Genomic DNA, 21,946 nt, shown 5'->3' on the forward strand with positions numbered 1-21,946 from the left:
CTTCACGCAGCTTCTTGTCCTGCGGCTACGTGTGAATAAGGCTGACACCGGCCTCCGTTACGTGCGTCCGGCCCTGCGGCACCGAGCACTAGCCTACCATGTTGCGCGCCTTCAAAGGCAGCCACTGCCTATTGTAGTGCTTTCAAGCGTTGTAAAGGAGACACTCGAAGCGGGAAAATTTCGCCACTAAATGAGGACCGCAGCGTACGAGGGAATTAAAACTCGTGTGCAGCTCGCTTCGGCGCGCCCGAAGCAGCCGACGCGGCCGCTATGTCCACGTGCTAGGAGGGATCACGTGGACATAGCGGCCGCGTCGGCTGCTTCGGGCGCGCCGAAGCGAGCTGAAACCGAGTTTAAATTCCCTCGTACGCTGCGGTTTTCATTTAGTGGCGAAATTTTCCCGCTTCGAGTGTCTCCTTTACAACGCTTGAAAGCACTACAATAGGTAGTGGCTGCCTTTGAAGCCGCGCGACATGGTAGGCTACTGCTCGGTGCCGCAGGGCCGGACGCACGTAACGGAGGCCGGTGTCAGCCTTATTCACACGTAGCCGCAGGACAAGAAGCTGTGTGAAGCTTGGCTCGCGAAACATAAAACCGGCAAGCAGTCATCGGCTACAACTCGGGTATGCAGCAAGCACAGACGCGGGGAAGATTTTTGCTACGGCGCCCGGTCTGCGATGTTCTGAAAACGCGCACTAAGGCGTACGCCCGAGTCCGCTGCCCGACTAATGTCATGACGGTTTGGTCTATCAACTTGTCGATACTATAGATACTGGCAAGTTCAGTGGAGTGGAAAGGCAGCGGTAAGAAGCACATTTGAAGAAAGCATGGCATATGGTCATGTTTGTGTTATGAATTAATGCACTGGATTACAAAAAAGGAGCAGCGGGAAATTGGACGCTGAGAACGCCGATAAACATACAGTGCGACGCAACTCGAGAAATAGTATCGAATGGTCAAAGAATTTTGAAGGAAAAAAAGATTGAATCGTCGCGACGGCACATCACAGTCCCCGTAGGCGTCGAACTCTCTACAATGAAATTATTTTTGAACAGCTCTGATAGCGCCCACACAACAATGGTTGCTTGTATACTGTCAAATGCTCATATTCTGCGGCCTAAAGCTCATGGCACGGTGCGAAAAATTAAGTGCGCGGAGAAAGCGAAACAGTGCGCGGACAAGCATGCAGACGCGTAGTCGGTCGCTGCGAATCTGCGCGATCGCTGCATTGAGGCTTCATTCTATTGCGCTGCATTTAGTTATACAAACACTATAAGAACATATTTCACATAGTTTGCTCTAAGCGTTCACCTACCTTTCACGCAAGAAGCCGGTTCGGCAGACTCCATCGCGGCGACCGCGCGCAGTGGCGTTCACTGTACGTATTCGGTAAAGAGATAGCGACTGTAAACGATTGTGTGCTTTCAGTTTGCCCAAGATTATTATTTAGACAGTAAGAAACTTCTATCGTTTCGAAAGTGCTTACAGAAATGTCCGGGAAAGCTCGCGCGTGGTGTTTTCAGTGAGCGCTGACAGCAAAAGCTATGAGGAGCGCGCCACGTGATCCCTCATACTACGCCAGCCAGGCGCTTCCGATAGAGGGCGACTCCGTAACTCCTCGCTGCCAATACAACACTGCGTGAGCGGAGGTTCTGTCGGCGGCGGCTGCTCTCAATCGCGCCCACGCGCCACCCACGCGCTACCTGTCGCCATTAGCGAGGTAGTCATGTTACACTTCGCTCCGTTTGCAACGTGCCGCATGAGACAGATTGTCCACGCCAGCCAATACATCGCGAAATGAAAACACGTATAGAGCTGCGCTCAAATTTAGCATTAGAGAGTATCCAAATCGTCGGTCAATTTTTTATTCGAAACTCAAATATATATCAAGACTTGAATGAGTGCCCATGTCAAGTGACAGCTTGTCAGCAAACGGACAAGGCAACATTACTAAAACTCAATTTACCGGTTGAGTGCGCCCTCCCCCCATCTCACTCTTCAAGAAATCTACTTCGCAGCGGTGCAAATTCGTATAAATCTGGCTCACGCATGTGCCGTGTTTTCTCCTAATAAATATCTGAACAATTTCCTGCGCTAGGTGGTCCGTGCGTTTTTACAGAATCCTGGTTTCGTCCAGGCTACGGGAGCGGCGGCACTCTCGACAATGCCGAGATAAATTGGAAGTTGGCTTTTCTTTCATTGAATTGCGGTGTTGGCTTAGGCGCTCGTTGAGGCATTGATCTGACTGCTGCTTACGAACGGTGCTTAAATAACCAGATAATATACAAAAAAGCTGACTGTAAAGTTATATTCCCTGCTCTTGCTTATTCTATTGAATGAGAATAATGAGAAGATCCGTGGGGCTCAATTTTTCGTTAGTTACAACCATACAAAAAATAATTAAATGACGCCAGCGCAATCCCAAAGCAGTTTAATTTATAGGTTTATTTGAAATGGATAACTACGAAAATGAGGTAAATTGAAAGCCTACGCAAAGATAACGTGCCACAAGTGGGAGTCAAAGGCACAGCTATCGCATTATGGGGGGCAGCGCTTTACCAATTAAAGTGCCATGACACCCAACCATCGTCCACTTTCATGAGTATTTGTGTATGCGTCCACGATGAGCTCCGAGAATGGTAGAATGTGAGAACAAAACGATTCTTCAGTTCTACCACTTCTTCATCCTGTTGTCACCGTTCTCAAAACTTGAATGTTGCGAATTCAATTTCAACTTTTACTGCATTCTTAACTCATGTGCTTATCAAAATAGTGTAATCAGTTTATATAACGTAACGTTGCGCCTGTTTCATTTTACTTTGTCAATTTGATTTATTCTGCTCTGTCGCATATTATTGTAAGACTTAATTTCTTGTGCTGTATTGACCTTTTCACTGATTTTACGAATGCGTCTATGCTTTCTGGCCCCAGTTTATCGATCAACCTCATCGGTATTCCAACCTGTCCGGTGCCTGCACAGCTTGTTTTCTTTTTCTTCCGACTTTTTCCAGCCGAAGCTGTTAGGACCAACTTATTTTCTGTAGCAGTCCAATCTCTCTGCCTCTCACAGATTGCTCACTTACTGGTTTTGAATTATTTGGCAGCGATGCCAATGTCACGTTGGCAACAGCTTGGCGGTAGCTCGTTGAAGCCTATATCTGAATTTTTGAAGGTTGACAAACTCGTCGCATTACCGGGTGTAACAGTTGTCTCAATGCAGCTGCTACTGCTGTCGCAGTGTGTTTGTAGTATACTGTGTCCTGCATGGCACGCACAGACATGGCTATGTTTTCCAAGGAGCTTCGGCAGCATTTATGCGAAATGCGCGTTTCCCTAAAGAACAAAAGTTTCACATTATGATCTCGCACAGCAAACTTGTTGAGAAAGGCAATGCTGCGCTGAAATTACGAAAACAAATTATTTGAAATGAATGCCGCCAACCGAGGAAGAAAGTTGCACAAAGTTCGCAGAAAATTGTTACCCTTGAGCAGATTTTTCACAGCAGAAACACAAACAAAATATTTCGCTTTTGTCCCGAATGGAACAAGAGCGAAAATTTGCCAGCGAAAATTTCTGAAATACTCGGGGAAGTCATGCATGAACATATTACGGAGAACGATGTTGATGTCTTCTATTACGTCGATTCCTACAAAAAAAAAAAGACATGCTCCCCACCTTCCCCACCTCCATTGTTATTAAATTTCAATGTCGAACTAAAGGGTACCCTGTTCACGACAAAGTACGGTGATTTCGCCTGTCCGCTGTTGACGTTTCCCGACAGGACGCTCTCTCCAATTTACATTAATGAATAACTTTAACCGCAGTTTAAAGACTTGCTAGACATGACAATCGCAAGAAAAAAAGTAAAGGAACTGGCGTTTGGCATGATCCAAGCGGGAAATATGTTTTTTCCCAAAGACTGAGACCTCTGCTGCGATTCATGTCACCAATGAGCTTGGAAAGTTAGACTAGTTGTTTTCATGCACTATAATGTCTATCAGTATCACTTCACGATGGACACAGGTCTCCTAACACCCGGAAAGCTCAACTTCTCTCCGTTCGGCAACAAAAAGTGCATTTCTTGTTTTCACCTGAATGTCTAACGCACGCGAAGAAGAAAACGATCTCAGTGCACCTTTTGGTAAACTTTATTTCCTGTCCAGGCTGTCATCATACCCGAAACTTGGTACCGAAAGAAGGCAGCGAGCTCGAAATTTTGGCTACACTTCCCTTTTCTTAAAAAGAGAGAGAGATAAAGAGGAAAGGCAGGGAGGCCAACCAGATTTCGGTCTCCGGTTTGCTACCCTACACTGGGGATAGGAGATAGGGGTTATAAAGAGGACACAGAGGAAAACGTTAAAAAACACACGCACACATGAAGACACACACACACGAGAGGCGTTCCAGTTCAAGTCGTTCAGACAGGCCGGTCGATCGTAAACTCATTATCGATGATTATCAATATCATTAAACTCAGATCGTATTACTAATTTTTTAAAAAATTATTTAACAGGCAGACAACAGTGTGTCCGTGTGGCGGAGTCCTATAGTTTTTTGTTGCATGTTAAGTCAGGGGTACCGCAAGGGTCCGTATTGGGACCGCTTTTGTTTAATATTTACATGAATGATCTTGCTTGCTTACCACTAAAATCAAAAATTTATTTATACGCTGATGACACGGGTTTGGTTGTATCAAACAAATTTTCAAACGAAGCCGCGAGAGTGTTACAGTATGATGTCTGTAAACTCCTTGGTTGGTTCATTAATAACAAAATGTTCATTAATAAATCGAAGACTAATATGATATGTTTTCACAGCCCGTATAAAGCAGTCGCGGATATTTCCCCTGTTTATCTCCACACCAGTGACTGCCTTGCATGCTCATGTCCTCCGGTAGCTCTGGTAAATAGCACAAAATACCTGGGACTACACTTCGACGACACATTGTCATGGAATGTCCACATTGAAGAGCTCGCAAGGCGCTTACGTGCTGTGTGCGCTCATTTGTATGCCCTAAAATCTTTCTGTGATGTAAATATTCGTAAAATGGTTTACAAGGCACTTGGGGAATCGATCATAAAGTACGGAATAACAATTTATGGTTTTGCTTCTTCTAGTAGACTTAAGATAATTAACCGCATCCTAAAAAAAATTGCCTATAGCCTCTCGTATGGCACACTTGGTCACGGGGAAGATCTCTTGCTAAGCATGTACCAGTCAGACATGTTGTTTGTCGAGCAACAAGTTTTGTTCGACGCCATGTGTAAAAGTTATTTTTATACTAAATTCAAAAACTTGAACGTGAAATCTCGCAGCTTACGTCAGACAGAAAAATATGTGGTACCTCGTGTGTACACAAACTACGGCAAGAGAACTCGTGCTTTCTACGTGCCGGCTAATTTCAATAAATTGAATCAGAATAATATCGCGGGAACATTTAAACAAATAAAATCACATTTAAGGTCATGGGTGATAAGTAATGCCCACGTTCTTTGAAGTTTTCTTCGGGATTTGAAGCATACGAACCTGATTGCGAACTCATCTCTAATGTCAATGTGTATTTTTTCCCTGTTGATGGAATAATATTTTTTGTTCAAATAATATCTTTTGTTCACTTTTGCAATGTTATTTTTTTCCTATTTTAATTTATTTGTACACATATGAGTACTACTAGCTGACTGCCCAGCCTCGCACACAAGCAATGTTGCTTATGCGGGCTGGATCTGTAACCATGAGATTACTGGATGTAATAAAGATTATTATTATTATTATTATTATTATTATTATTATTATTAAAAAAAGCGCAATAGTGCTTGCACGGCCTTCTTCTGTGACGGAAGGTCCTTTCGACGGCTTAAAATTCTTTTTTCTGATAGCCGTTCTTAAAACGATCACATCACAGGAGAGGCAACATCGTGTTACTGCTGAGTACTGCTTTCACTTGCGAAATAATTCATACTTTTTTCTGAGATAAAGGACGATTAAGAAGTATATGGACATAAAAAGTGATTGCTGCATTTTCTGTACCATCCACCAACACAGAATATATCTGATTTCGTTTTGCCTTAGATATGTTCTTTGGACGGGTTACAAAAATAATACTTGGTCGTAATACGCAACGGACATTTTTTAATCCATCGTCTCACTGTGCGAGTTACTACAACGCACTTGAAATACATGCACTAGAAATATCTGATAAAACTTGCTGGCTCTCCGATAATCGAGAGTAGATGCAAGAATGAAATGACAATCGGCAAAGCAGATTGGTTGGAGATGATACTATCCACAATCTTAAAATGGGTGGAGCGTATGTTCGCTAAGGCAGACCGCACCACACCGCACCACGCCATACTGCGTACTGGTCCATATGGACGCTTCCCAGCTAGATGAAGAAAACCGGCTGAAGGCGGCACGACAGGCAGGGAAAGACGCCTAGGAGACAAAGAGCGCTGCCGAGCTAGAAGTAGAAAAGCGCCTCAAGGAGACGCCATGCAGCGTGGCACCATCTCTCGAGGTGACGCGTAAACCCGCGCCGCAGAACTCACGGACCGCTGACGCTCAAAAGAGCACGGGCAAACCTGCCTCAACGCCAAAAGATGATAATCAAGTGTATGGTGCCCTGTATCCGGCCTTATGAAGGTCGCTATTGGAAATCACAAATAAAGCTTCAGCATACTAGAAGTTACAGCGTGAGTGATATCGTGAACAAACATTACGAAGCACTCGGAAGCAATAGTTTTTGTAGCTTGTTTGGACAGTAACTAACGTTTGTAATGTGGTCCTGTACAAAGGTTTGGGGGCCAGAGACATATTTTCTTAAGTGTTGACTGGTTGCCCGGATGTTCTCATTTTGTTCGCGCAACATGCCCGGATGTTTTCGTGTGAGTACCCGGATAACGGCTCTGGCTTTTGGCTCAAGCTCACTTGAAGGTCGTTGACAACGGGACCGAAAAGCATTTGATGCATAAAACAACCAACCTGCAACCAGCCCACCTCATCAATGGTGATTAACTTATTCATTACTAACAATCTACAATCTCAATCAGCCGCTTTATTCCGGTGCTTTAGTGACCGACCTATGTACTCAACGGTCGGAATAAAAAAAATTCAATTTTACAAGTTCGACAAGTCATTTAAATGTTTTAGACACAAAAACAAGATCACATGGGAACATGCTGCAAGGGCATCGTTAAACTCAATTAAGAATATCCTTTTCACTGCAATGACGCGGATTTCGTTTACACTATTTTAAATGGTAAATTTAAAGCAGTATACAACAATCGTTATCCGCATAAAAAAAACAGCGTCAACGCAAGGCACGTTAGCACTTTATTGGCATCAATGTTCGCAGGTAAACTTGCATGTTACCTAACATTTTTGTATGGAACCTTTCCAAGGAGTCTACTAGTTGCCAAAGTGTATCTTATCCAGAATGGTGGTGATAGAAAAAAGCATAATGAATTACATACCCTTATCGATTCTCTCTATTTTCACGAAAGAGATAGAAAGAATATTGAACACGCGAACAACCTTTTTTTTTTCACAAAAGCCTTTGGCGGCAACAGAGAAAGCATTGCCGGAGACAACCCACACAGGAGCACGTGGCCTACACAACTTGGAACCTCACCCCATAATGCCGGCCATCAAGGGGTGGATGACCGGTCGTTCTACCTGAAGAGGGCTGCACGCGGCGGGGTTCGTGGAAAGCAGCCCTCACCCAAGGGGGGAATAAAAGGACCGACTACAGGGGGAGTCTCAGGCCTCTCCCCCTCTAAACTCGGCACCTGACGAACAGATACCGTAGAAGCAACTACAAGCACGTCTCCACATCGAGACACAGAAGCTATTCACTGATATTGCAGAGTTTTACAATTAGCGTTTGCAACCAAACGTAAACGCATTACGCTTGTAAATAAATAGCGTTATCCTCACTACGCATGCTCCATACGTTATTTCGGCTGTGCGGTCTACGTACGATACGTTAATAGACAGTTTTAGAACAGCGCTTGTCGCCTTATGTACGCTAAATGCAAGCACATTTGCGGGACGTTACGGTGCGTTTACTTTTGGTTGCAAACGCTATTCTAAAGATGTCTAACGTACGTTAGTACGCTAAGAAATAGCGTTATCGAACATGAAGGCAGTCACGGCCTCCGCTTAGCGTGAATTATGATAGATACACTCTCGCTATCGTTGATCGATAGTAACCTAAAAGTAGCATTCCCTTCCTCCAAGCTCGCCTGAAACGTTAGTTATGAGTACATTGCGCGTCCATTCACTGAGATCGTTCGGCGATTCCTGCGTCCGTAGGCCTAACGAGACGCGTCGCCCTAGAAACTGCACAATGGTTGTTAATGAATGGTCTTGGATTGGATATGTTCGGAAAGAGGCACCAGACAGCGCCCTGACTTGTTCGTAAATATCTGCGTTCATATGTGTTTACTAGTGAATCGCCTTTAGTTGTGCCCCCGATACCAGTAGTGTATCATCCACTATGCATTAGACTATATTTAAAGGCAACGGCATGTCATTTGTAACATACCCGTCATCTCCTCCGCATTTTTCGTAAACTTCACGAATGTGGGATTGTTTAGCGTTTTTATGAACATTGTGTCAGGTTTCACGAAAACAGTCGCAGTTTCGCCCGAAAAGCGAAGCATGGATTTGCGATAGCACGTTAACAGACATCTATACGAAGTAAGGACAGCAGCTTTATCAGCCTTGTAAACGTGGAAACATGTGCTTACTGACTGAATTACCAGCCATGGTGTCCGCGGGCACAATCAAAAGTTGAACACATCACACTCGATGAGCGCGGACACTCGCTGTCAAAACGCTGGTGTGAGTAAGCGCGGCAGCAGCAGTAGCCAGCGAAATTATCTTCGTGTGGTCTATCACTTCAACGCAACAGCGGCGAGAAAACAGCACGCACAAAGTTATGGAACCATCTGCAGATACCTTTCAAGATACGGCGCGCGCTAGCGCCCGCGGCCGTGGAAAGTACACACTTGTTGGCCGAATCAAAGGCGGGAGCACCTAAAACCCCTTAACCTTCGCAAAGTAGTGCCACGCTTTGAAGAATGCCGCCTCCTCCTCGCGTGCTCTGGCCGAGGCCGACGCCGCATCGCTATTGGCCTAACAGCATCACGTGGGCCCTCGCGCCGTCTTACAGCGCCATTTTTGCTCGAGAAGCGTCTACGGAGTGGCGAGGAGCGCATGTTGACGTCGTTGCTACGCTAGAGCAATGTAGGCGGCGCCACGGTCGAGGAGGGAGCACGAAAGAGAGGAGAAACGAGGAGGAGTGAAGGCGGAGCAGGAGAGTGGCACTACTTTACGAAGTTTAAGGGGTTTTAGGAGCACCCCCCCCCCTTCCTGCCGCGTTGCCTCCCCGCTTTTCTGCAGCTTGGCCTCGAGCTCCACCACTGGAAAAGCTGGCGCCACCGTCGGCGTGACGTGCTAGGAGGGATCACGTGGACATAGCGGCCGCGTCGGCTGCTTCGGGCGCGCCGAAGCGAGCTGAAAACGAGCTTAAATTCCCTCGTACGCTGCGGTTTTCATTTAGTGGCGAAATTTTCACGGTTCGAGTGTCTCCTTTACAACGCTTGAAAGCACTACAATAGGTAGTGGCTGCCTTTGAAGGCGCGCAACATGGTAGGCTACTGCTCGGTGCCGCAGGGCCGGACGCACGTAACGGAGGCCGGTGTCAGCCTTTTCGCACGTAGCCGCAGGACAAGAAGCTGTGTGAAGCTTGGCTCGCGAAACATAAAACCGGCAAACAGTCATCGGCTATAACTCGGGTATGCAGCAAGCACAGACGCAAGGAAGATTTCTGCTACGGCGCCCGGTCTGCGATGTTCTGGAAACGCGCACTGAGACGCTCGCCCGAGTCCGCTGCCCGACTAATGTCATGACGGTTTAGTCTATGAACTTGTCGATACTATAGATACTGGCAAGTTCAGTGGAGTGGAAAGGCAGCGGTAAGAAGCACATTTAAAGAAAGCATGGCATATGGTCATGTTTGTGTTATGAATGAATGCACTGGATTACAAAAAAGGAGCAGCGGGAAATTGCACGCTGAAAACGCCGATAAACATACAGTGCGACGCAACTCGAGAAATAGTATTGAAAGGTCAAAGAATTTAGAAGAAAAAAAGATTGAATCGTCGCGACGGCACATCACAGTCCCGTAGGCGTCGAAGTCTCTACAATGAAATTATTTTTGAACAGCTCTGATAGCGCCCACGCAACAATGGTTGCTTGTATGCTGCCAATGCTCATATTCTGCGGCCTAAAGCTCATGGCACGGTGCGAAAACGCGCGCGCGCAGAAAGCGAAACAGTGCGCGGACAAGCATGCAGACGCGCAGTCGGTCGCTGTGAATCTGCGCGATCGCTGCATTGAGGCTTCAGTCTATTACACTCCATTTAGTTATACAAACACTATAAGAACATATTTCACATAGTTTGCTCTCAGCGTTTAGCTACCTTTCACGCAAGAAGCCGGTTCGGGAGACTCCATCGCGGCGATCGCGCGCAGTGGCGTTCACTGTACGTATTCGGTAAAGAGATAGCGGCTGTAAACGATTGTGTGCTTTCAGTTTGCCCAAGATTATTATTTAGACAGTAAGAAACTTCTCTCGTTTCGAAAGTACTTACAGAAATGTCCGGGAGAGCTCGCGCGTGGTGTTTTCAGTGAGCGCTGACAGCAAAACCTATGAGGAGCGCGCCACGTGATCCCTCATACTACGCCAGTGAGGCGCTTCCGATAGAGGGCGACTCCGTAACTCCTCGCCGCCAATATGTTGGGGGAGGCTGAGCCGCGATCGTCAGTTCCCCTTGCGCTCGATCGCGAAATGCGCAGTTGCTGTTGGAGCACTACGACGCCCCCCTCCATCCCTCCAATCCCTCCACGGCCTTTCGCGCGACGGAAGACGGCGCGTTTGCTCTCCGCTTTCTTCCTTCGCGCTCACCAGATTGAGCCGCCATCGCCGGCTTACCCTCGCAGATACAGTAAACGGTGCGCAGCGATTTTATTGCCCTTGGACTTTGCACGGAACCTTACGGCGCCGGTGACGCCGACAGCAGAAATGCGCCTGGAATGTCCATATAATTGCTATCGCAATAAAATTGCGCTCGAAAAAAAGTTTCGGCTGTCGGTGTCTGAAACTCCTCTTGAAAGTTTTCCTATGGTGAAAGGGCGTAAGAGGGGCGCTACGTTCGAAGGAGTTGATGCTGGCACGTTCCTCAAACAGGCGAAACCTACAACAGCAACGTTTCTGAAAGACTTAAAGTGATGTAAAGAACTACAATTTGCTTGTAAATCTCGGCTGTTCCAACTTTGCACCCCTGCTGCCTGAGTAGTGCGCCTAAAGCTTAACCATCGTTAAATGTACATACGTGTAAAACGCTTACGCTCATGGCAAGCTTCATATGAATACGCGCTACGTTCCCCGCACCTTATCCCTTCCGTATTATGTCCGAAGGATTTTTACGAATTTTACTACTCGTAGGTTGGCAGGTATGCTTGTAAAGGAAAACACAAAACTCTCATCATCAGGCGGCGTAGACGAAATCAATTCTAAACTACTACACCACACACCATACATCTTCAGAACAGTTAAGCTTATTGTTCTCTCAGTAACATTCCACAGGCATTATGCCGGATCACTGGAAAACAGGGGAGGGTTGGTCCCGTCTTTCAGTCAGGTGACACAAATTCCCCATTAAAATAGCGACTCATTCTTTAACAAGAGTCCTTTGAAAAATCATGGAATGTACGTGTCATTTATTCTCAAATAATTTACTTTTTTTTTATTCTAGCTTGACAGCAGGCACGGGTAAGGAGATACGTTAGGATCGAGGCGCACGCTGGCAGCCTCATCTCAACAAGAGAGCACATAACGATACTCGGGGCCCGTGTAGATAGCACGCGCTATCTCTCGGCGCATGCGCAGCCAACAGTAGCTTACGAGCACACAAATATGCCATGCGTCTGACTTTTCGCATGACTGATGACGTCACAATATACTTAAACAATTTCTTTCACAGTTGTCGCCAAGGTCTATCCCACAAAACTCAACTGACCATCTTCACCCTCTACACCGATTATTGCAACCTCATTGTAGCCTTGAAACAGATGAGATCTTCCTGGACTTTGTAACGGCTTTTGACGAAGTACCCAACTTAGGCGTAATGCTGAAGCTCTCACAATCTAACTTACATTATAGCATACTCAACTGGATCGGATAACTTTTTAACACGCTGCTCTCAGTCAATAGTCATAAATGACCAGCATTCTAACCCCTTTTCAGTTACGTCAGGCCTCCCCCAAGATTGCGTTCCTGGTCCTCTTCGGTTCTTTATTTACATACACAGTTTACAGCTCTGTTTCCTGCAACATGCACATGTTCGTCGACGACTGTGTTATATACCGTACCATCACTAGCGCTAACTGCCATGGTTGCTTAGTGGCTATGGTGTTGGGTTGCTTATCACGAGGTCGCGGGATCGAATCCCAGCCACGGCGGCCGCATTTCTATGGAGGTGGAATGCGAAAACACCCGTGTATTAATTTGTGTATTCTTAAAAAACCACAAGCGCGCATCTTGAGAGCACCGCTAAATAAATACGATTTAGAACTAGGTGGAAAACACCCGTGTACTGAAAATTTGGTGCACGTAAAAGAACCCCAGGTGGTCCAAGTCTCCGGAGTCCCCCACTACAGCTGCCTCATAATCAGATCGTAGTTTCAGCATGTAAAACACCATAATTAATTTTTTTTATCACTAGCGACTTAGAACAACTCGTCCTCCAAACTTATCTTATCGACTTGAAGTAATGGTGTGATAAGTGGCTCATGACGTTTGACCTTAATAAAGGTAAAGTCATGTTGTTTACTCACCGACAAACCCCACGTTTTCTACAATATTTCTAACGCCCCCGTTCAACTATTCTCGTCTTTCAAATATATTCGTGTCACCCTTTCTCACCATTTGTCTTGGCGAAAGCATGTTACTAAACATTATCGCATCTAATAACCGAAGCCTGGCATACTTGTAGCGCCGCTTGCGCCACGCGCCACCTCATGCAAAATTTCTAGCTTCAAGCTCACTTGTCAATTCTAAACCAGACTATATAATCGCGCGATATCGAATCCCCGCCAAGCATACCTAAAAAAAAGGGGGGGGGGGGCATCGAAGCAGTTAGAAGCCGTGTCATCAGATTCGTTAATTCCGCATACTCATATGACACCAGGATTTAATATTTTAATGTACAGTCTGATTTATCTACTTCCTATTTCTCTGCCCCCTCGCATTGCAAGCCTGTTCCTCTTCTGCAAGTTGCGTTATTCTTCTCTTAACAGCATGGCCTGATATTTCAGGTCCTGTGCGCATATACAGGGTGTGCCACGCAACTTGAGTCAAACATTAAAAATAGGCAAATACGCCACGAAGCGGCCCAGAACCAAAGCAATGTTGCTTGCCGTCACTTGAAGATGCTCAGATTACAATTTTTTTTCATTTCGCCTAATTAGATAACTAGTCTTGATTAATCTTGATCAACTTCTCAAATATTATAATTAGAATAAAACTGTCAATAAGGAAATTGTAAAACAACCCGAAAAATTCCCGATACAGCTTTCTGTTGCTGGGTACGTGCTACATAAAAGTGTTTTTTCCGAGCGTGAAAGAAGCCCGCGAGTATACGCAAAGTGCCTCGAGCAGCTGTCGCGCGGGGCAGAGGGGGGGTCAATGCTACAAGCGAATTATGCTAATTCTTGAAACCAGATATAATACACATCTGACTTTCGCGTGCCAGAAATAAGTGCGGAAAATAACAGTGCGGTTCTGCCTTGTTCTGCATTTACAATCCAAATTATATTAAACAATCAGTTTGTTCCATTGTAGGTGGTTAGTAAAATACGAATAAAACTAAATAATTTTTGGAACTACTCTATTACAAATTGACCAGCTTAAATTGACTTCTTCGTACAACCTAGAACGCACTTTCCGTTGTGTTTCAGGTGAGACCGATTATGACTGCTATAACTACGAAAACTTACGCAAGCTCTATGCAGAACGTAGAAATTCCGTTTACATGCTACCGTGCAATAAAGTGTACAAAATCATTGCAAGACCGAGAGCTGTGGCCTAACCACGTTATAAACGTTGGGTAACGCTTTAATGCTTGAACAGGCTTCCACATCAAGGAAAATTAGAACATGCTCTCTTTCATTTATGGCTATGGAGACACTTGTACAAGAAAGCGTTGAAATGTTATTCGAGTGCCAAAGCAAATTCTAAGGAAGTAATTACTAGTTAATAATCAGTGTTTGCATTGCTAAAGTATCCACAATTTATAACCTTCTCCAGCGTATGGAAAACGATACGCTAGACTATGCATTGAGTTTTCCATGTTTAAATCTCAACTTGACGTATTAAGAGAGCGTATATATATATATATAATGATAGGCAAGGATACCACAGGCTTAAGCGCAAGCACTGCACTCACGGGTGAAGGGAAGGCCTGTGAAAAGGAATGATGCGGTTGGCCCAGCGACGCCTCCAATACTCGGCGCCATAGCTCTTTTCCTCAGACGACATGACGGTCTGCTCAGCACAACTAAAACAAAACAAAAAAAAGAGAACGAACTAAGCTTTCATACAAGGAAAAGTAACTCGTAAATCGGCCACATTAGCCAAGCGTAAAGCACAAAACGGAACTTTTTCTGTAAAATAAAAACCGCATTATTGAAGTACCTTCTAAAGCTGTTTCAGGCGCCTGTCGCCCACTGCAGTGCACGGTGTAAGCAATGCACTCTTTAGGCGGGGACACTTCTCGGCTTGCTTGATAGGCGCGAACGACCAGATAATGCAATAACGTAGCGCGCTCGCCGGTCCGCTGACGGCAGCGGCTACCTATCGGTGCTCCGACGCAAACAGCGTCACCGCGGGCTTGCTGCAAAGACGTCTTTCAAGTTTTGTCGCCGTAGATGAGTAATTGTTTTTCACGCAGAGGTGCGAAATTTCATTAGTGCCAGGAATTATTAAAGGCACGGCAGGAAAAAATATCCACGAGATTTTAACTTCTTTTAACCCTCGTAACAAAATGCCATCAATATTTTGTGTGAAGACTGACTTTGCTATGAACTGTGGTTATGTCGCGAATTTGCGGCAACCGATACTTAGCTTCCCATACCGTTACCCTGTACACATATTGCTAGAAAAAAATGAGTCTGAGACAGTTTCTGGGGTTAATTTGTGCAAAACGGGTTATGTGGCATTAAAGATGACTACGCACTTAACTAATTTGGTTGCACGACCTTTAATGTAATTAGCATTGTTGCCATATTCAGGTGTTTTGAGCCTATTGACACGTGCACTTATCTTTATCGGGCAACCACGTTTCGCCGCCTAACAAATGTAATCGTACAGCGTGGGACGCGCCTGCATGTATCCGAAGTTTCTGGAAAGCTATCGATGCTTCTATCCGCTGTCTGTTGTCGCCGAACCTTATGTTATCTGCTTTCATCACGTGACGCGAATGGTGTAGAGCTTTGTGGAAGGCACGCGGGTCCGAACGATTAGTCTGGAGCATTCGACAACTGCTGTATAAAAGCGGACGCGCTTCACCCGCTGATCAGATTTTCAACGATCACCGACCGTGTTCGCCGCTATCGCTGTGTTATCCGTGTAGCCTGTTTTGTGGGCACAGCTTCGCCCAATAAAAGTTAGTTTTGTCTTTCACAGTATTACTACGGTGTTCTTCAACGTCAACACCACGTGACATCTGGTGAAGGTGCTGGGTATCGATCCCAGTACCTCTCGCCGCCGCCGCAAGATGACGAGAATGACGACGCATTCCTTGGAATGATAAGCGCGGAAGAATTCGCTGAACAGCAACGGGCAGACGCGGAGCTAAAAGGCCTCGTCGAATATTTGGGAGGGCACACCGACGTTGTCCCCAGGGCATTTAAGCGTGGATTATCTTCCTTCACGCTTGAAAACAATCTACTCGTGAAGAAGAACTTCTCACCAGTCCGCGCCAGCTACCTTCTCGTTGTTCCGTCGGCGCTGCGTCCAGAAGTACTGCGCGCCCTACATGACGATCCGACCGCTGGACAACTCGGATTTTCCCGGACACTGTCGAGGATACAAGAAAAGTATTATTGGCCGCGCCTGACCGCCGATGTCGCCCGTTACGTCAAGACATGCCGAGACTGTCAGCGACGCAAGACACCGACGACAAGGCCAGCCGGATTACTACAGCCAATACAGCCTCCTTGCCGACCATTCCAGCAGATTGGGATGGACTTGCTGGGACCCTTTCCGACGTCAACAACCGAAATTAGTGGATCGTCGTGGTGACGGACTACCTCACCCGCTTCGCTGAAACTAAAGCACTGCCGAAAGGTAGCGCAGCCGAAGTGGCGAAATTCCTTGTCGAAAACATCCTGCTGCGACATGGCGCCCCAGAAGTCCTCATCACTGACAGAGGAACGGCTTTTACAGCAGAGCTCATGCAAGCCATTCTGCAATACAGCCAGACAAGTCACAGGAGGACAACTGCCTACCATCCGCAGACGAATGGTCTTACCGAGCGCCGGAATAAAACCCTCGCCGACATGCTAGCAATGTACGTCGACGTCGAACACAAGACCTGGGATGCGGTCCTGCCGTACGTAACATTCGCTTACAACACGGCGGTGCAAGAAACAACACAGATCACGCCATTCAAGCTAGTGTACGGCAGAAACCCAACGACGATGCTCGACGCCATGCTGCCGCACGTCTCTGACGAGGAGAATCTTGACGTCGCTACCTACCTCCAGCGCGCCGAAGAAGCCCGGCAGCTCGCCCGCCTGCGGATCAAGAACCAGCAGAGGACCGACAGCCGACAGTACAACCTCCGACGACGCTTCGTCGAGTACCAGCCCGGCGACCGTGTTTGGGTATGGACCCCTATACGCCGACGAGGACTGAGCGAGAAGCTTTTGCGTCGCTATTTCGGACCGTACAAGATCATCCGACGTATAGGCGAACTGGACTATGAGGTCGTGCCAAACGGCATTTCGCTATCACAGCGGCGCCGCTCACGACCTGAAATAGTCCACGTTGTGCGACTCAAACCGCACTACCCGCGGTAATGAACTTTGGGGCGTCGCGTAACTGACCTTTGGACTTCGTTTATTTTCGTTGTTTTGTTACTTATGTTTATTAGGTGTCCTTTTGTGTTTCGCTCTCTTATATTTGTAGCATCGGGACGATGCTTTTTAAGAGGGGGGGTATTGACACGTGCACTTATCTTTATCGGGCAACCACGTTTCGCCACCTAACAAATGTACTCGCACAGCGTGGGACGTGCCTGCATGTATCCGAAGTTTCTGGAAAGTTATCGATGCTTCTATCCGCTGTCTGTTGTCGCCGAACCTTATGTTATCTGATTTCATCACCTGACGCGAATGGTGTAGAACTTTGTGGAAGGCACGCGGGTCCGAACGATTAGTCTGGAACATTCGACAACCGCTGTATAAAAGCGGACGCGCTTGACCCGCTGATCAGATCTTCAACGATCGCCAACCGTGTTCGCCGCTCTCGTTGTGTTATAAGTGTTGCCTGTTTTGTGGGCACAGGTTCGCCCAATAAAAGTTAGTTTTGTCTTTCACAGTATTACTACTGTGTTATTCAACGTCACCACCACCTATCTATCTTTTATTCCTTTCGGAACGGGGCAGCCTGTGGCTATGCCGAAACAAATTCAGTTTTGTTCGGCATATAATGCATCTTTATCGCGTACACGTCACTTTGACGCGGTGAGTTTGTGCGGTTTTGTGACGTCACGTGACAGGCAGGTGAAGTGGGTGCAGCCCGAAAACTTTTTACCAATAGCCGAGGGCTGATGATAAAAAGGGGTCGAATCAGAAATAACTGCTTTTCTTTTTTCTGTCAAATCATGTATACTCAATGTGTACACATCATATCAGATGGGGAGGTATCGCGGTTTTCGTGACGTCGCGTGACAGACAGATGAAGTGGGCGTGGTCGAAAAACGTTTTTGACCAATCGTGGAGGGCTGATAGCAGAATTGGAATAGAAAAGTTTGGAATAGTTTTACGTAATAGCGCCCTAATCCGTGCAGCGTACAGCTGCCGTGTCGTGGCCTGCCTGCCTCGGCTTTCCCATAAACAGACAGACACCACTGACCTAAAATTTGCATAGGGCTGCAGTTTTCATAGTCTTCAGTTCTGTGGAGTTGCAAATAGCATGTCCGAGCCTAATCAGGTCTCGACGTGAGCCCGAAGCTCTGAGGTCCAAGCCCGGCACGGACCCGAGTTAGCAATTGCTTAACCGGCCCGAGCCCCGGCCCGCACGGTGCTGTAAACTCCGAAGCCTCGTATTTGCTTCCTCGCGTAAATAACAATAACTTAAACTTGGGACGTACATTTTTCACGAATAATTTTTTAATGCGGTGAGCATTCCTTGCTTACTTCACGCGTTTTCAGCCTATCTATGGTACCTACCCATCCAGACTTTTTCGCCGGCAGAATGGCTCAAGTAGTCTGACAGCTTGGACCAATAGGTGTATGATCATGGTCGTGATGCCGTCATGGTCGTTCAATCTTTCGTCGTTCAAGTTTTGTTACCTAACTCTCGTCAGGCCACCGTCGTCGCGCCTTTTACGCCGACACATTGGGCCAAATTGTGTAGATGCTTCCGCTGCTAGGTATGTGGTCGTGGTGGTGATGCCATCGTGGTCATTGCAACATCATTCCAGCTTCGCCAACCACCTCTCGTCATGGCATCGCCATGGCCTCATCGTCGGCAGGGCATCGTCGTACAGGTCTCGTGGTGCACTCGCGGTTATTAACCCTTACCGTCATGCACTCCTTGTCATCCGAGTGCCGTCATAAGTTTTCATGCAATCGTCGTCGTTGTGTCGTCGTCATGCATTCGTCTTCATACCGTGGTCGTGATGGCGTCACTGTCATTCTATCGCCGCAATTCTAACATCGTCATGCATTTCAGGTGGTGCCGCGTTGTTACACATTCACTGTTTCGCGTACGTCATCATGCCGTCGTCAGCACACTGCCGTTTTACCATTGTCATCACTTCAGTAACGTTATCCATCGTGGTCATACTACCTTCGTCGTTCCATCCACGTCCATCCACCTTCGTGCTTCTATCGTAATTATGCTGTCGTCATTCACTCGTGATTATGCCGCCGCTGTCATGCCTTCGTTGTCATGGCGTCGTCTTCAGATAGTCGCTATCATGCATCCGTTGATATATTGTCGTCGCCTTGCCATCTTCGTCATGCCATCGTCGTCATTTCAGCTTCGTCGTCCGATTGTCGCCATCCATCGCCGTCATACACTCATCGTCATCGAATTGTCCTCATATTGGATACGTCATGCTGTCGTCGTTATACCAACGTCATCATTTAAGAATGGTCATATGATGGTCATCTCGTTGTCATCCTACCGCCTTTGTCATTGTATGGATGGTATTTCTTCTCCCATTCCATAGTCGTTAGTGCGTCAGCGTCATGCAGTCGTCGTCATGCCGCCATACTCAAGCGTTACTATGGCAAGTCGATTCCATGGCAACATGGAGGAGGAAAGAGAAAAGAAGAAGGCAGGGAGGTTAACCAGAATAACGTCCGGTTGGCTACCCTACACTGGGAGAATGGGAAAGGGGAAAGCAAAGATCACAGGGAGAGAGAGGAGGGAAGGAAAGAAGGAAATTGCGCCAAGTTCGCTGACGCGTGTGGTTTTACAGAAATTGCCTTAGTAGTCACAGGTGGTCGCACAAACCCGTCAACATGAGAGTATACCGGCTTAGGCAACGCATACCCAAACCAACGGAAGTTTCAGAATGGCAACTACAGATGTTAAACAAACGTGATTTCCGAAAAATGGTGGGTTGCTACACGCTCGAATACTAAGCAATAATATTGACAGTCATCATGAGATGAGTTCTGCAGTAACATTTTTAAATACTATATTTTTCAATAACGAGTGTCACTTTGAGTCCACTACCTGCGGATGTAGTGTACCGCATCAATATTGATGTCATTTACCGCTTCCCGCAATAATACCTTAATGAAAGTGCAGATAATGTATGAATTAAGAACAAAGAAAAAGGTTAGAGCAATCCTTGAAGGGGCAGCGCAAGACGACGAAGACAAAAGGCAGGAACACACAGGGCAGCGCTGTCCTGCGTCTCTTTGTCGTCTTGCGCTGCCCCATCAAGATGTTCAACCAGTACCAACTCGCTCAAATGTCGATCCTTCTATAGAGCAATTCGTGACACCCACATAAATTTACATTGGTTAGATTTTATTTCCGTGAGCCATTGGCTATACCAATCAGTTAAGGCGTCAAGGTAAGATGAAACTCTATTGATGTATTCAGTATTCGTGTTATTTATCTGTAGATAAATCAGTAATTAGTGAGCACATGAACACTGAAGAATTTTACTTCACACTATGCACGACACCCGCGACTCAAGCCAGCTATGCTTGAATTTTGTACGCACGATATGCTATGTTTCGTGCGTACAAAATCCAAGCAAGGCTGGCTTGAGTCGCGGGTGAATGAATCCAAGGGCCATATAACGTAAAACTATTCCAATATGTTTTTATTCCAATCTCCTGATGTCAAATTTGCCTAACCACCGACGCAAGCACCGGGCGGTCACCCGCAGTGTTGTCTGAACAGACCAACCAAACACTCTCCTCGTTCATAGGAGGTCACTTTTGTTTGCTTGAAAAACGAATAACATTGTCTGCATTGAGCGGCTTGTCTTATCTAATTGGCTCAAAACAGGCGAGGAGCACGCTCAAGGGGAGAGGGATTCGATGGGGCCGAGCCACTGCACTGAATATCGATAACCGGATGAAGAGGATGGTGCCGGCGTCTGCGATTGGTCCGCTTTCTCTTAGCTTGCGGTGGCTCGTCGACAATTGCAATGGAAGCTTAGAATGCCGCTAGAACGGTTCCTCAGCAAGGAAGAGTTGGCAGAATGAGGTCGTAAACGTGCCGAAAGTTATCGAAAACATTACACGGCCACGCAAAAGGTTTTATTACACACAAATAAACCCATGCTTTCCGGCAGGGGCGAGTAGCCAGTGCCGGAGCGATCGGCAGCAGCCATCTTTTATTCCTTTCGGAACGGAGCAGCCGGCGGCTATTCAGAAGAAAAAAAGTTTTGTTCGGCATATTAATGCATCTTTAACTTGTACGCGTCACTTTGACGCGGTAAGTTTTTGCGGGTTTGTGACGTCGCGTGAGAGGCAGGTGAAGTGGGTGCAGCCCGAAAACTTTTGACCAATAGCCGAGGGCTAATGGCAAGAAGGCGTCGAATCAGAAATAACTATCTTTGTTTTGCTCGATTTAATTATGTATAATCAGCGTTCACACGTCATATCAGATGGGGAGGTATCGCGGTTTTCGCGACGTAGCGTGACAGACAGATGAAGTGGGGGTGGTCCAAAGAAGTTTTTGACCAATCGTGGTGGGCTGATTGCAGAATTGGAATAGAAAAGTTTGGAATAGTTTTACGTTATAGCGCCCCAAATATACGGATTGATAATAGTTCAAAAGACTTCGAAATTGAAATTTGCGGTCAAAATTTACCACGTTTCACCTTTTCTGGTATTACAGCCTTGTTCCTTTGTTTTTAAAACAAGAAATTGTTACAGATACTTTAAATACTGGGTAATTTTCAATGTAAACTTCCCACTGAATGGATAGCCGTTTAATTTGCGGATGCTGAAGACACCAGCATAGCGAAAGAAATAGGCAATTGCTTCCGCGCAGCAGCAAATCAGCATTATCTGGGGCAATTATGAGCTTTGCAGAAATTAGTGAATACTGCTGTTTTCCCTGTTTTCATACGTAATACAAGGCAGGTAGTTGGCATCCTCAATGTTCTTGGTGAGCTGA

At 46.4% G+C, this 21,946-nt stretch overlaps 1 protein-coding gene across 1 annotated transcript in view; it reads right to left on the reverse strand.

The window, feature by feature from the left end:
• The window catches only part of LOC139052112 (thiopurine S-methyltransferase-like), a 190,769-nt gene that overhangs the window by 73,889 nt on the left and 94,934 nt on the right, over window positions 1–21,946 (reverse strand). The window contains exon 3 of the mRNA XM_070529211.1: window positions 14,511–14,621. Coding sequence (XP_070385312.1) covers window positions 14,511–14,602 — 92 coding nt within the window. The 5' untranslated portion in view covers window positions 14,603–14,621. The remainder of the gene's footprint in view (window positions 1–14,510; window positions 14,622–21,946) is intronic.

The sequence above is a fragment of the Dermacentor albipictus genome, unplaced genomic scaffold, assembly GCF_038994185.2.
Source record: "Dermacentor albipictus isolate Rhodes 1998 colony unplaced genomic scaffold, USDA_Dalb.pri_finalv2 scaffold_19, whole genome shotgun sequence".
In the NCBI taxonomy this organism is placed as follows: Eukaryota; Metazoa; Arthropoda; class Arachnida; order Ixodida; family Ixodidae; genus Dermacentor; species Dermacentor albipictus.